Source organism: Scyliorhinus torazame, chromosome 18 (assembly GCF_047496885.1).
Source record: "Scyliorhinus torazame isolate Kashiwa2021f chromosome 18, sScyTor2.1, whole genome shotgun sequence".
Taxonomy (NCBI): domain Eukaryota; kingdom Metazoa; phylum Chordata; class Chondrichthyes; order Carcharhiniformes; family Scyliorhinidae; genus Scyliorhinus; species Scyliorhinus torazame.
This window is the reverse complement of record NC_092724.1, coordinates 50,367,580-50,384,398: the sequence shown is the minus strand read 5'-3', so window position 1 is coordinate 50,384,398 and position 16,819 is coordinate 50,367,580. Positions and strand designations below refer to the sequence as shown.

General features: G+C 47.1%; 1 protein-coding gene across 2 annotated transcripts in view; it reads left to right on the top strand.

Moving 5' to 3' along the window:
* The window catches only part of mpnd (MPN domain containing), a 73,971-nt gene extending 57,671 nt beyond the window's left edge, over positions 1–16,300 (top strand). For both annotated transcript variants that reach the window (XM_072482737.1, XM_072482738.1), the window contains exons 11-13: positions 7,472–7,561; positions 8,982–9,074; positions 9,495–16,300. In XM_072482737.1, the coding sequence (XP_072338838.1) occupies positions 7,472–7,561; positions 8,982–9,074; positions 9,495–9,581 (270 nt within the window). In that variant the 3' untranslated portion in view covers positions 9,582–16,300. The remainder of the gene's footprint in view (positions 1–7,471; positions 7,562–8,981; positions 9,075–9,494) is intronic.
* Positions 16,301–16,819: the final 519 nt, after the last annotated feature.

Genomic DNA, 16,819 nt, shown 5'->3' with positions numbered 1-16,819 from the left:
CAATGCTGTGAGAGTGCCCCATTATAGGATGAGATGTTAAATCAAAACCTTTTAAATGAACATAAAAGTGCCGATGGTACTATTTTCCCAATATTTTCCTCTGGGGACAATACCATCAAAACAGATTTTGTTTATCTGATTGCCGTTAGTGGAATCTTGTAGTGTGCACATTGGCTGCTGGGTTATGTTACGTACCCTGGACTGGTACGCGGTCAATTCCAGCCCCACTTGACCCGGATTTGCAACACAATTGGGATTAACTATTGTTTTTTTTTATTACTCGAAGTATTTGGTCTTTGGCTGCCCAATAACTACAGTCACCAGCTTTGTAATTTTAAACTCAATCAACTTTAATTAATAACAATAACTATAATTAAATAGACATCAAATACAACTGATTAACTATTATCTAATTTCTACCCCTAGTGGTTCTAAGGCGGAAAAAACTTGTACAAACTGTGAGATGTGGTGAATGCACTTTGATTTATTTATGTTTCTTTACTTTTTTTAAAAAATATGTTTTGTTGAAAAATTTTTCGATCAAAATTTTTTCCCTTTACAGATCAAACATAACAGTAAAGAAAGTTTAACAATAAACAAATGGCTAATCAACATGGTAATCTAATCGTTTAACATAAACTAAAACTTCCACCCCCCCTCCCCCCTGGGTTGCTGCTGCTGGTCATCTGTCTTCCCTCTCACGTTCCCCTAGGTAGTCGAGGAATGGCTGCCACCGCCTGGTGAACCCTTGAGCCGATCCTCTCAGGGCAAACTTTATCCGCTCCAGTTTTATGAACCCCGCCATATCGTTTACCCAGGCCTCCAGTCCGGGGGGTTTCGCCTCCTTCCACATGAGTAGAATCCTACGCCGGGCTACTAGGGACGCAAAGGCCACAACGTCGGCCTCTTTCGCCTCCTGCACTCCCGGCTCATCCGCAACTCCAAATAGAGCTAGCCCCCAGCCTGGTTTGACCCGGGCCGTCACCACCTTGGAAATCACTCCCTTCCAATACCCCTCCAGTGCCGGGCACGACCAAAACATATGTGTGTGGTTTGCTGGGCTTCCGCCGCACCTCCCACACTTGTCCTCCACTCCAAAGAACCTGCTCAGTCTTTCTCCCATTATGTGTGCTCTATGTAGCACCTTGAATTGAATCAGGCTAAGCCTAGCACACAAGGAAGAGGAATTTACCCTGCTTAGGGCATCAGCCCACATACCCTCCTCTATCTCCTCCCCTAGCTCTTCTTCCCACTTTCCTTTTAATTCGCCCACCAACTCCTCCCCCTCTTCCCTCATCTCTCGGTATATCTCTGACACCTTGCCCTCTCCGACCCACACCCCCGAAAGCACTCTGTCCTGAATCCCCTGTACCGGGAGCAGCGGAAATTCCCTCACCTGTTGTCTTGTGAACGCCCTCACCTGCATATATCTAAGAAAGTTTCCCCGGGGCAACTTATACTTTTCCTCCAATGCTCCCAAGCTCGCAAACGTCCCATCTATAAATAAATCTCCCACCCTCCTAATTCCGAACTGGTGCCAGCTCTGAAATCCTCCATCCATTCTTCCTGGGGCAAACCTATGGTTATTCCTGATTGGGGACCCCACCAGGGCTCCCTGCACACCTCTCTGTCGCCTCCATTGTCCCCAGATATTCAATGTTGCCGCCACCACCGGGTTCGTGGTAAACTTTTTTGGTGAGAGCGGTAGCGGCGCCGTCACCAGCGCCTCTAAGCTCGTCCCTTTACAGGACTTTCTCTCCAGTCTTTTCCACGCCGCTCCCTCTCCCTCCATCATCCATTTCCGAATCATCGCCACATTGGCGGCCCAATAGTAGTCGCCCAAATTCGGTAGCGCCAATCCTCCTCTGTCCCTGCTACGTTGTAGGAACTCCCTCCTTACCCTCGGGACTTTCCCTGCCCACACGAAGCTCGTGATGCTCCTGTCTATTTTTTTTTAAAAGGTCTTAGTGATTAGTATAGGGAGACATTGAAATACAAATAAGAACCTCGGGAGGACCATCATCTTAATTGCCTGCACTCTGCCCACCAACGACAGAGGCTGCATGTCCCACCTCTTGAAGTCCTCCTCCATTTGTTCTACCAATCGTGTCAGATTAAGTCTGTGCAAGGTTCCCCAGCTCCTAGCGATCTGAATCCCCAGGTATCGGAAGTTTCTTTCCACTTTCCTTAGAGGCAGGCCTTCTATCTCTCTACTCTGGTCCCCTGGGTGTATCACGAATAGTTCACTCTTCCCCATGTTAAGCCTATATCCGGAGAAATCTCCGAACTCCCTCAACATCTGCATAGCCTCTATCATCCCCCCCCCCCCCGCTGGGTCCGACACATACAACAGTAGGTCATCCGCGTATAGCGAGACTCGGTGTTCTTCTCCCCCTCTAATCACCCCTCTTCATTTCCTGGAGTCTCTCAACGCCATGGCCAGAGGTTCAATTGCCAACGCGAACAACAGTGGAGATAGCGGGCATCCCTGTCTTGTTCCCCTATATAATCGGAAATACTCCGATCTTTGCCGACCCGTGACTACACTTGCCATTGGGGCCCCATAAAGAAGTTTGACCCAGCTAATAAACCCGTTCCCGAACCCAAACCTCCTTAACACCTCCCATAAATACTCCCACTCCACCCTATCAAATGCCTTCTCTGCATCCATTGCTGCCACTATCTCTGCCTCCCCCTCCACTGGGGGCATCATTATCACCCCTAATAGTCGTCGCACGTTGACATTCAGTTGTCTCCCCTTTACGAACCCTGTCTGGTCTTCGTGCACCACCCCCGGGACACAGTCCTCTATCCTCGATGCCAGTACCTTTGCCAGCAATTTGGCGTCCACATTCAATAATGAAATAGGTCTATAGGACCCGCACTGCAACGGATCTTTATCCCTCTTCAGAATTAGCAATATCGTCGCCTCCGACATTGTCGGGGGTAAAGTCCCTCCTTCCCTGGCCTTATTGAACGTCCTCACCAACAACGGGGCCAACAAGTCCACGTATTTTCTATAAAATTCCACCGGGAACCCGTCTGGTCCCGGAGCCTTCCCTGCTTGCATGTTCCCCAGCCCCTTAATAACCTCGTCCACCCCAATCGGTGCCCCCAGGCCTTCCACCTCCTGCTCCTCCACCCTCGGGAATCTCAATTGATCCAGGAACTGCCGCATCCCCTCCTCTCCCTCTGGGGGTTGGGACCTATACAGTCCCTCATAAAAGGTCTTGAACACCTCGTTTATCTTCCCTGCTCTTCGCACCATGGCTCCCTTTTCGTCTCTAATTCCCCCTATCTCCCTCGCCGCTGTCCTCTTTCGCAACTGATCATCCAGCAGGCGACTAGCCTGTTCCCCATATTCATACCTCCTCCCCTGTGCCTTCCTCCACAGCACCTCCGCCTTTCTGGTGGTCAGGAGGTCAAACTCCGTCTGGAGTCGTCTCCTCTCCCTGTACAGTCCCTCCTCCGGGGTCTCTGCAAATTCCCTGTCCACCCTTAAAATCTCCCCCAGTAATCTTTCCCTTTCCTCGGCCTCTCTTTTCCCTTTGTGGGCCCCAATGGAGATCAGCTCTCCTCTGACCACCGCTTTTAGTGCTTCCCATACCACTCCCACACGGACCTCCCCGTCGTCATTGACCTCCAGGTATCTCTCAATACACCCCCGCACTCTTCCACACACTCCCTCGTCCGCCATCAATCCCACATCTAATCGCCAGAGTGCTCTCTGCTCCCTTTCCTCTCCTAGTTCCAGGCCCACCCAATGTGGGGCATGGTCCGAGACCGCTGTGGCTGAATACTCAGCTTCTTCCACCCTTGAGATCAACGACCTTCCCAGAACAAAAAAATCTATCCGGGAGTACACTTTATGGACATGGGAGAAGAAGGAGAACTCCCTGGCCCTCGGTCTAAGAAATCGCCATGGATCCACTCCCCCCATTTGGTCCATAAACCCCTTGAGCACCTTGGCCGCTGCTGGCCTTCTTCCGGTCTTTGATCTGGATCTATCTAGCCCTGGGTCCAGCATGGTATTGAAGTCCCCTCCCAATATCAAGTTTCCTACCTCCAGATCTGGTATACGACCCAGCATCCGTCTCATAAATCCCGCATCGTCCCAATTCGGGGCATATACATTAACCAACACAACCTCCATTCCCTCCAGCCTGCCACTCACCATTACATATCTACCTCCGCTATCTGCTACGATGATCTTTGCTTCAAATGCTACCCGTTTCCCCACCAATATGGCCACCCCTCTATTCTTTGCATCTAGTCCTGAGTGAAACACCTGTCCCACCCATCCTTTCCTTAACCTAACTTGGTCCGCCACCTTCAGGTGTGTCTCTTGGAGCATAGCCACATCTGCCCTTAGTCGTTTCAAGAGCGCGAGCACTCGGGCCCTTTTAATCGGTCCATTCAGGCCTCTCACGTTCCACGTGATCAGCCTCACTGGGGGGCTACCTGCCCCCCTCCCGTGTCGACTAGCCATCACCTTCTCTAGGCCAGTCCCATATCCCGCCTCCGCGCTCCCACTCGCTCCCCAGGCGTCGCATTCCATCCCCGTCCACCCACTCTTTAGCCATTTCCTTTTTGATTTCCGCAGCAGCAACCCAGTTGTCCCCCCCCCCCCGCTAGATCCCTTTCTAGCGTGATTGCTCCCCCCATATTACTTCCGCAAGTCAGCTGACTTCAACTGACCCCGGCTACTCCTGCTCACTCCTTGACCCCCCCCCCCCCCGTGTGGGGAACTCCCTTGTGCCTGTCTTCCCGCCATAATCTTTCTGGCGCGGGACCATCCCTTTATCTGACCCGCCTCTTGTGGCGCAGCTCCCTTTCCTCTCCCCCTCCCATTCCTCATTCTCCGCCTATGTCCCTTCTTTCCCCCCTCACCGGCGCCCACATTTCCTAGTGTCTCCCCCCATCCCAATTTACTTCTTTATTTACATCAACCATAACCATAACAATAACATTCCCTACAGTATCAGTCCCTCAGTTCCGATCCAATTTCTCCTCTTTAATAAAGGTCAATGCTTCTTCCGCCGTATCGAAATAATGGTGTCTCTCCTGGTACGTGACCCATAGTCGTGCCGGCTGCAGCATCCCGAACTTCACCTTTTTTGTGTAACACCTCCTTGGCTCGGTTAAAACTCGCCCTCCTTCTCGCCACCTCCGCACTCCAATCCTGGTACACCCGTACCACTGCATTCTCCCATCTGCTACTCCGCACCTTTTTAGCCCATCTCAGGACCTCTTCTCTATCTTTAAGGCGGTGAAATCGCACGATTGTCGCCCTGGGTGGTTCTCCCGCTTTTGGTCTTCCCGCCGGGATCCGATGTGCCCACTCCACCTCCAAGGGGCCCACTCCACCTCCAAGGGGCCCGCAGGGGCCTCAGCTCCCATCAATGAGCTTAGCATCATACTTACATAAGCTCCACAGTCCGCTCCTTCCACTCCCTCAGGGAGACCCAGTATCCGAAGGTTCTTCCTTCGCGCTCTTTTTTCTAGGGCCTCAATCCTTTCAATACACTTTTTATGGAGTGCCTCGTGCGTCTGTGTTTTGACCGCCAGGCCCAGGATCTCGTCCTCATTATCCGTCACCTTCTGCTCCACCACGCGGAGCTCTGTCTCCTGGGTCCTTTGTGCCTCCTTGAGCCCCTCAATTGCCTGTAGCATCGGGGTCAGCACCTCCCTCTTTAGTAGCTCCACACACCGTCTCAGAAATTCGTCTTGCTCGGGCCCCCATGTCGCCTGGGCTTTCTCCGCCGCCATCTTGTGTCTTCTCCCTTTCTGTCCCTTTCGTCGACGATTCCTCGCGCTGCAGCCGCCGGCGCCGATATTTTCCTCTTTCGTTGGGGGGGGACTCCCTATTCACTCACCCCACACCGGGTTGCGTCGCCCAAAAATTTCCCGTTGGGGCTCTTAAAAGAGCCCGAAGGTCCGTTGGAGCTGGAGCCGCCGAAACGTGCGGCTAGCAGGGCATCGCCGCAACCGGAAGTCCCCGTTTTTTTACTTTTTAATATGTTTTGGGATAAAATACATTTAAAAAAAAATAAAATCCATGGACCAAAAACGATAATGACAAAATAAAAGAAATGGGAAATAAGGGAATCAACAGGAGGGGTCCTTCCACATGCTTGCTAAGTCAGTGACACGGCTACAAAAGCACATCATTGGCTGAGTCATTTTGGGATATCCTAAGGGCATGAGTATGCTACATAAAATTCAGGTCTTTCTATTCCTTGTATGCTCTAAATTTCTACGGTTTGAAATTCATTTTGCCTTTGAAAAGCAATGAGTGGGGGATTCCTTCAGCTTTTCCTTCAATGTCTAAAGTCTACTGTTTGGAATATTTCTGTGAGCAACCTGGACATCTGAAATGGGCATGAGACTGCTTTAATGTGCAAATCTGGATCCTATACAAAATCCCTCCAGCCAGTGACCTAAGTGGGGTCTTAATTTGGCTGCTCACTGGTGATCATAGAATCATAGAATTTACAGTGTAGAAGGAGGCCATTCGGCCCATCGAGTCTGCACCGGCTCTTGGAAAGAGCACCCTACCCAAGGTCAACACCTCCACCCTATCCCCCATAACCCAGTAACCCCACCCAACACTAAGGGCAATTTTGGACACTAAGGGAAATTTATCATGGCCAATACACCTAACCTGCACATCTTTGGAATGTGGGAGGAAACCGGAGCACCCGTAGGAAACCCACGCACACATGGGAGGATGTGCAGACTCCGCACAGACAGTGACCCAAGCCGGAATCGAACCTGGGACCCTGGAGCTGTGAAGCAATTGTGCTGTCCACAATGCTACCGTGCTGCCCTTATATAGCACTGGAAACCAGATTTGGTTCAGGCTTGGTATCTGTAGGGGGAACTATGGTTAACACTGGTGCTTTACAGCACCATGGTTCGATTCCCACCTTGGGTGACTGTGGAGTTTGCAGGTTCTCCGTGTCTGTGTAGGTTTCCTCCGAGTGCTCCAGTTTCGTCCCATAGTCCAAAAATGTGCAGGTTAGGTGGATTGGCCATGCTAAATTGCCCCTTAGTGTCCAAAGATGTGCGAGATAGATGGATTAGCCGTGATCAATGCGCGTTGGATTATAGGGGTAGGGCAGGGGAGTGGGCCTAGTTAGAGTGCTCTTTCGGTGGGCCAGTGCAGACTTGATGTGCCAAATAGCCTCCTTCTGCACTGTAGAGATTCTATGGAATGTGCCTGTTTTGAGCAGGAATGGAAGTTCTTGGCCTATGACTTCATTCTTGGGGAGGTGAATTACAGGTGGACACTGGGTCAAGAAATTAGCAGTGGTAATGGGACATTATAACATGACACCATACGTCACTTGCAGCATCGCTGCCGTAGAGATGGGCTGAAGGTTTGGCCATCTTAATGCTGATCATCTAATAAGGCCATCTCCTGGTCTGTGCATTGTCTCTGCTTTTGACATTTTATTATCTCTTCCAGCAAAAGCCCAATGACTACGGCATTCCCATGGAGGTGGAGATGACCTACGTGCAGGATACATTTCTAACGTCTGATGTCCTACATGAAATGGTACTTCTGTTTTTTGACTGCTGGACTTAGATTTGTTGCACAAGATAAAAAAGACCCTTTGCACATTGAGAAATGTTCTTCAGAGTTTCTGCCCGGACACAGTTGTTGTATGACCCACTGGAATTGGAAGCGTGGTGGCCTATTACAAGCTGAATATAGCTGAAGTTTCATAGGTTTCATAGAATTTACAGTGCAGAAGGAGGCCATTCGGCCCATCGAGTCTGCACCAGCTCTTGGAAAGAGCACCCTACCCAAGGTCAACACCTCCACCCTATCCCCATAACCCAGTAACCCCACCCAACACTAAGGGCAATTTTGGACACTAAGGGCAATTTAGCATGGCCAATCCACCTAACCTGCACATCTTTGGGCTGTGGGAGGAAACCGGAGCATCCGGAGGAAACCCACGCACACACGGGGAGGATGTGGAGACTCCGCACAGACAGAGACCCAAGCCGGAATCGAACCTGGGACCCTGGAGCTGTGAAGCAATTGTGCTATCCACAATGCTACCGTGCCAGATGACAGTGCGGCTTAAAACACTCCCCAGTGGTTTTATAATTTTGTATCTCTCCCCTGCCAACCCCAACCCAATTTCTCCCAAAGTGACCCCTGAAAGTGAATGTCAGCATCTGGGGCCTATCTCCCAGTGACTACCCTGAACCAAAGCACTTTAGCATGATTCCCATACTTCAGGAGCCCTCGTAGCAATAATTTACCCAACTGCATTTTGGCCTGTTTCCCACCCTCTTCCCATCTTTCCCATCTCCTGCTTCATGTCGTCCTCTGCTACAAGTGCAGTCTAAACAACAGCAATGGTAATAGATGGTGGGTGCCAGGAGACGGGCCGGAATCACCATTGGAAACCTCACAATTGGAATAGTCCAACATTTTTGACTTCTGACCGAAGGTCGCACTTGAATGAAACATCGATGACTGAAGAAGGCATGTCAATAAGAACTACAGAGGGGTGTTTTGTGCAAGGAGAAAACCCTAGTGATGAGGGTTACAGGGAGAAGGCAGGAGAATGGCAATGAGCGAGTTGCTCGTTCGGTGAACTGGTGAAGCTGCAATGTCCGAATGTCCTCCACTTGCGCTGTAACAATTCTGTCAGAAAAAAAACCTAACTTGGCTTCCAAACCTTTCAGGAACATTTCAATAATAACATCCCGCCCAGTGGTCAGAAGCCGCAAGTGCATGCAACCTCAAAAGCTGCTGTTAAAACCTTTTGCAATATCAAAGACGGGCATCATCTAAATGGGACAATGCTTTTTTAAAAAAATCACCGGGCAGAGTGGATACACCTCAGATTGAAACACCTCTTCAAGACTGTTCGGAGGGAGGGAGGGAAGGTGGCATAAAGAAGGGCAGACAAGACTATTTTAATAATCTGTGCATTTTGTTGAAATTCCCTGGGCAGATGCTTCTGTTGGAATATTACAAAGCAGCTCCGGACATTGTGAAGTTCAAAGACAAATGGAATGAGGAGACAACGTATCTGGATAAAGTTAAGGTAAGTTGGCTTTTCTCCCGTAAATATTCGAATGCAGTTTGACGATCCCAGATGGTGTGTTTATCTGGGTTTCGCTTTCCATGTGCACCTCAGACCAGCAAAAGTAAAATCAGGAAATGTGGAATGACGAACAGGCTGATATGGGATTTTGCATTAATGGAGATCATCAGTAAGCATTCTCAGGCACAGGGTACGTACAACTGCGGAGGTTTCCTGGAAAAATGTTTCCTATCACCAAATGCAATGATTGCTGCATTGTGCAGCTTTGCCTTGTCTGTAACTTCAATCTGTTGCATTTCAACAGCACTTTCAATCCCCAAGGTGCTTCAGGGAGACGTTAGGAAATTCAATCAGTTTCAGCGATTTGCAGGCATGGTTAGATCTCAACTTAATCGCTTTTTTTATTTCTTTGCATTAAAGGGATCCATGGCCAATAAGACACCAAAGGACCAAACCTTTGTAAAAGTTCTGGAACACATTTATTACCAGCTGGGTGCCTGCAGTTAGCTGACCTCCGCTCGATTCTTAGCATCGCTGGAAAGGAACAAGGCTGGAGGAAAAAAAAGAGAACTGAGAAAAGTGAATGTGGAAATTATTCAGAAGAGATCAGGGTCAAATTGGAATGTGATTGTTTTAGTGTTTTCTGTTTTGAATAGATTTTGTGGTAGAAATGGAAGCAAATTTGCCTGAGTGGCTGAATGTTGACATCTGTTTCAGTTTGTAGACTGTCGGTGTCTTAGTTTCACTGTAGAAAACCAGCGGGAATTCAAAATGTTAAATACTGAGACCTTCCAAGACACTACATTCGAGTAACGATCGGAAGAATGTTTTTTTTGGGAGTGATTTTAATTTTCCCTTCTGCTCTAGCTCCCTGGGTCTTGTATTCTCACAAGCGGGATCCTGTCGGTGAGTTAAATGAAAAGACCAGATTCCCTGGTTTGAAGGCATGCTTTGGGACTCTGGAGACAGGCCCACGATAACAATCAAAGTTGCAAGGAGGTATCTACACAGTATTAATAATTTGGGTTAGAATGTGACAGGATTGCTGCAGAATACGAAGTGCCTCTGATTTGAAGACCCATGTACCCTTTAATTGTTTAATGCAAACTTGGACACCTAAGTAGTCTTAACCTGAGACTCATTGGTCTGGCACTGTCAGAGTCTCAGCTCTCTCCTCCTTTGCATGTGTTGTCATCTTCACAAGGTGGGGAAACTACAACAAGGACCAGTAGTCCATGTTACTGGGAACCTCAAAATGTGTCATCCCATCACCTCGGAGATTGAAAGCTTTCTAACTCCATGTGGTCTTGGTGCATTGATTTGCACTTTTCCCCAATCCAAGTTGGAATCTACCTAAAGTGCATTCCTAATGGCACCGAGGGAAGATTTGAACCAGTATTTTGAACCAGTCTCTCCAAATTCCCTTTGATCCTCAGCAGACTAGTTGCTTCTTGTGTGTTGGGCTTCTCACCCAGCTGAGCACTGCTGTCAGTGGAAATTTAACATTGTTCCCTCGCCTCTTGCTGTCCAGGGTTGGGAAACAAAAAGGAATATCATTTAGCTGGAACTATCCCATCATATATCAAGCAAGGGAAAGGGCCCCATTAAAACTACAGAACCAATGTGGTTTCCCCTTGGCTATGAGCAGCTGTCAGGAGTCATGTTTAACAGCTGCCTGGAAATGGCAGTGCAGGGAATTTGAGGCATAGACCTATGTATAGTCAGCATTTGAAGTATTGCAGTGTAGTATTTAAACAAGACGCTCTTTAGGCCCTTAGCAGAGTCAGTAAAAGAGGTTCAAATCCATAGAACTGGGATCCATGCTCTTGTCTTATTCTCATACCTCATGGGGCAGCACGTTAGCACAGTGGTTAGCATTGTTGCTTCACAGCTCCAGGGTCCCAGTTCAATTCCCGGCTTGGGTCACTGTCTGTGCGGAGTCTGCACATTCTCCCCGTGTGTGCGTGGGTTGCTCCGGGTGCTCCAGTTTCCTCCCAGTCCAAAGATGTGCAGGTTAGGTGGATTGGCCATGCTAAATTGCCCTGAGTGTCCAAAATGGTTAGGTGGGCTTACGGGGATAGGGTCAAGGTGTGGGCTTAAGTAGGGAGCTCTGTCCAAGGGCCGGTGCAGACCCGATGGGCCGAATGACCTCCTGCACTGTAAATTCTATGCTTCCATGAACTTAAATGCAGTATTTCCAGACTCCAATATCATGACCAGGTTCTAGTGAGCCTGAAATAAGTGACTGTTGGTCATTCCGGTCTTTACTGTTGTGGGTTCTTCTAAAAATAATATCTTGGGAGGTGCCATGTAAAACGTAAATACCTCGCACGCTGGCATCTTATAGGGGGAAAACGGATTCTAAGTTTTACGAATATTCAGCAAATCCTCCGACTGATGAAGAAAACATCAGGGGGTCACCTTTGACGTTTTGATCGTTAGTTGGTTACTAACAGACCCCTGTCATAATTGGTTGGATTAGTGAATCCCTGCATGTGTTAGAGATAAATAAATCAGAGGATTCCAGGCTCCTTCAAGGTGTATATTGCTGATCTTACCTCGGGTAGCACTGAATTGGCCTCAGCCCTTGTAGGGCAAGAAAGTGGAAAGTACAACTAGATGTCTGACTAATATGTGGGGGGCAGGGGGTGCTATTTGGTAAAATTTCATGTGACAGTCACTCACTTGGACAAGGCACGTGGCACAGGTTTCATGCCTTCCAAGGGGGACATGTCTGTTAAAACCAGCACTGATTGACTGCACCTAAAACGGCAGTGGCCTCTGATGTTCCTGTGAGATTTTCAAGGTGACTTTCTCGATCATTTCAAATCATCCTCGTGCTTGCCGAAAATGATCGATTATTATCAGAGTTCTTAAACAGACCTCCGGTCCGCTTGCTCTCCTTCACCCTTTTAAACCGTGCCCACTTCAACTCTTAACTGTAAATGAATCTCCACACTCCCAGCAGTATTCCTTTGTAAAACTAGAAAGAAAACTTTCCCCATCTCTCGCTAACAACCTCAGCATTGCTCCTCTTTGAAGATGGGGTTTAACAAAACAGGCTGCTTGTGCTCTGGGAGTCCAGTCTCAGAAACAAACAGTGTCTGTCACCAGAAGCAGTATTGGCGTTGGCCACTAGAGGGGACTGCTGCAACCAGCTAGTTCTGTTCTCCTGTGGCTGCACTTCCAACAGAAGGAAAACAAATTTGCCTGTTCTTGAGCAAATGTGATATTACAATTATATTTACACTGTTCGGGGCTGAGGCCCTCCACATCGCATCCATGAGGCTGATTTCAAAATTTGCTAGCAAGTCAATATTTCACCGGCTGTGCCACTCTTTCCGCACCAACACCACAGATGATTAAAGGTTGTTCTATAAAGACACTCCCCTGACATTAGGAAGAGGTTGCAGCTTTTTGTGAGCAGATGAAGGTCCTCATATGTTTCAATAATTTTTCCAAAGGGATGTAAGCCATTGCCTGACTTAGCACTGGGAGCAGCTCCTTGCTACAAACGTGTTGCGGAGAAAGTGAAATCTGCCAGTTATTTACCCGACAAACTACTTTTGCCATAAAGGCTGCTGCTGCTCTGTGTGGCTTAGATTTCCAATCGCCTAAATGCTTAATGTAGTATCATCAAAAATTCCTTTTGCGCTGTCTTAACACGGGAAGATTAACTGGTTAACACCCATGGCAGAAAATAGCACAAATACATGTTTGTACAAGAATAACACCCTTGAGGGAAAAGGGGCCCCTTCAAACGAAACAGATTTATTTGAAACTAGTGATCTTTTAGTCCATGTTCTACTGTTAATAATAATCTTTATTAGTGTCACAAGTAGGCTTACATTAACACTGCAATGAAGTTACTGTGAAAATCCCCTAGTCGCCACATTCCAGCACCTGTTCGGTTACACTGAGGGAGAATTCAGAATGTCCAATTCATCCAACAAGCACGTCTTTCGGGACTTGTGGGAGGAAACCGGGGCACCTGGAGGAAACCCACGCAGATATGGGGAGAACGTGCAGACTCCGCACAGTGACCCAAGCCGGGCATTGAACGTGGGTCTTTGGTTCTGTGAAACGAGTGCTAACCACTATGCTACTGTGCCACCTGTTAGTACTGTCACCAGGACTATTGATCACACTGGTAGCAATAGAACAGTGATTGAGTACACCCTCGTGAATGGAAGAAACAATAATGCATTATATATGCCAGAATTGTTGTAGTAGGTAAGGCTTTGCATCAGTGTGTATTAAGAAATTGACCTAATTGTGTGATATCAGTAATTGAATTTCAAATTTTCCACAACAGTGAACAAGCCCATAACAATCTGTGTGTGTGTGAGGGGGGCGGGGAGGTGTTTGGAGAACTCAGCTTTATTTTAGCAGCAGAATAATCCAAAATGGGATTTTCTAGCTACTCAAAGATTTTGCTGAACCTCCGATCCATTAAGCTTCACTGGAAGCAGAGTGACATCTCTGAATTTCAGTCTTTGCCAACTGTGGTCAATGCAAGGCGCTAACTGAGAAACACCTTCCCGAGACTGGAAACAAAACATTCACCTGGAAAATACTTTAAATATTGGAATTTTTGCCTGATTGCATCCTATGTTGTGACGACACGTGCCCAATGATGCTGACCATTAGTGATTATATTTTTATATGAATTTTTCTTGTAGCATTTCAGCGAAGAGTTTCCAGTTTGTAGGGGGGAGCAAAATGATTTATTTCTCAATCATTTCAAATATCTGCATCGTACAAACCAGGTATTCTGTTTGATTCACTTATCTGTTTAGAATTCATGGATTTTAGCTGGGTGGGGTCATGGGTGCAACAGTGACTGGCCTCTGAGCAAGGGAAAGTCCAGCCAGGGTCCCCACTCCCTGGCTTGATCCCTGCTGGAATACTTGTGTGAGAAAGTCAGGCAGTTGGACTGACTTTGGTGCCATGCATGTGAGATCGGCCTGCCACCGCTTGCCACCTAGATGTAGAGAGGAATAACAGCCACTGGAGTGGCTGCAGGCGTCTGTGGAGCATGAAGGGGGAAACCTCTCCAGAGGGAGGGTGGGGAAATCAAACCTTTATGTCCAACTCTCATTAGGTTGAAGGCAATCTCCAGTTAATTAGAACGGATGCACAGGTGCAATATTTGAAATCCAACTATCCAAAAACTGAAAATGTCTGAAAATCGGACATATTTTATAAGCTGTCATGCATGTTTTTAATTCTTATTAAACTAATAAGTTGACAGCTTGGTACTGCATCAGCACAGAGGTGCACCAGACTATTTATCGGCTTCACCTGCCAATCTATTCCTGCTCTGTACCTCACCTGGTCCAAACTGCCGGTCCTGAAAACCGGCATGATCCAAAATCTGGCACAGACTCTGCCCTCAGGTTGCCTGTTTTAGATGCTGTACCAATTTGGGTTTGCTCTTCATAACAGAACTATCTGTTAACTTTTGTTTTTCTACAAAATTTTTTGTTTTATTTTCTTCGATCTGTATGTTGTAGATTGTTAATTGGGTCACTCAATTAATGCTTGTCAGTTTTCAAACTCCTGCTGTTTCTGTTTCTGTGATGGAGAATTTCATCAATGCTCTAACAGTGTGACCTGGAGCTGCCACACTGGAGACACCAGCACTCAAATCATCGTCAGGTTCTTGACCGAAGACTCTTCCTTCCAGCTTTTCCAAATAGCTTGGAGAATAATCTGGTAAATAGTCAATTCCTAGTCGACTATGCTAGCTGATCTTAGCTGGGGAAGCAGCAGTAGGAACACTAAATTGGTCCACATCTCCGAGACTAGCAAGAGAAATCAGCCAGCTATTCATACCGTCCTCACCCACTGTTGAACTTTCCAGTAAAATGTAAATGTTGCCTCAGTCCCAGAGGACCATAGGCTTATTTCCCCTTTGAGAGGGAGAGAGCTGACCGGAGGGTCACCACACCTCGGGCTAGGTTGAGAAGATGGGACTTTCGTGGACAACCTCAGGCGGTATGGGAATTGAACCCGCACAGTTGGCCTCCTTCCACAGCACGAACCAACCGTCCAGCCATCTGAGCTAACCAAACTTTCCCGAATCAATCTCAGCCCTGATGCCCAGCTTAGGTGAAGTGTGGTAACTTGTTAAATGATACTGGAGGGAAAGCAATCTTTGTGTATCTGGAGTTTAGTGAGTGTTGGCATTTGCCACCGGAGAGGAGAGAACACCTTGTGACTAAGGTGTATCAAACCTCTGCTCAACATGATCACATTTAACCAGTTGAAAATGGAGCTGGTTTACTCACAGCCTGGGTGCGAACAACAACAACCACCTCAAACCACACGTTGCATCAGGTTGCCAGGATTAATTTTGACTTGTCGAACTATAATTTAAGATGGACTGGGCATAGCTTTAATAATCAACAACATAACCAATCTCTCCCAAGAGATTCCGATTTCTCCTTAACTAGCCCTGAAAGAATTATGCAAATCAGGAAAGAAATATCAAACGAGCTAACTGCATCCCGAAGCGATTATGCAATGGTTGTTCATGGGAGAGTAAATTGGATGTAGTTGATACTTGAGATGTACCTTTTATAGATGTGCACGATATTTATAACACTCACGAATGACTGTAGCCCAGACTGACACGATAAAATGTCGGCTCTGGCTTTTAAGGGCTCCCTGTAAAATGTTTTTGGGGCAGTTAATGTGGACCAGATCAGTGCACAGAATAATCCCGAATGAAGCACTAATCTGCCAATCTCACTCGAGGCCACTGGAGACTGGCATGAAAACACTGATGCGATACAAGCTGTGGAGGTTGGGACACTGTTGTAAAAGAGCAGAGGTAGGACTCTAAATATCAATATGGTGTAAATAACACTGACACAAAGTCTCCCCAGTACAAGGCTGCCTTCCCATAACAAGCATGAAGAGATAATGAAGAGATCATAAAGGTCACTGTGAACATCACACCCATTACCGAACTGTGAAGTGTCTTAAAAGGAGCATTGGGTCCATACAAACATTTATCTTTTCCAGTTGTGGCAGAAACAGGATTATATGCCTTCTGGTTACTGACGAGACCAAGTAAATTTACTGTAAAAGAGCTGTAAATATCCATAATTTTATGAATTGCAATTATGTTGAAAAACCCAGATGTAGACATTTTTTAAATCTAAAATATAATTTTTAAGTTTTAGTTTTCATTAATAAAATGGTTTTGAAAATCTGAACTTGAACTGTATTTGCTTTAAGACACTTCCTGAGGCCTACATTGTCCACTCTGACTCCGAGAGATCAGGAAACTCTTGACTTGTAACACTGAGCCATATACAAAGCTGGAGGGTCACCACACTGAATTAGAACTCACATAAAAGAGTATTATTTTTGCTTCTGAATTTGAAAATTTGGATGTAATCCAGTTTACTCTCTCCCGGGTAATTTTTTCCAGCAGTCTTTCCTGATTCCAGGAACCAAATGGGAACTTAATGCATGCAGCTAGGCGTTCCAGCCAGCAGTACGTACAGGAAGAGGCCAATGTGCTCCAGTTTTCCCCAAGAGAGTTGTTTTTATATATGTGGAAGGTTTGAACTTCCACACAATTAATCTCAACATTGAGGCTTGTGACCGATTGCTTCTGTTGTGGTTTTTACATGATATCTGGTTCGTAAATGAACTGCCCATGGTGAAACTGACCCTCAAGATCTCGGTATTGAGTCTACTGAGTTAACTGGGCAATGAGGACAGCTCCC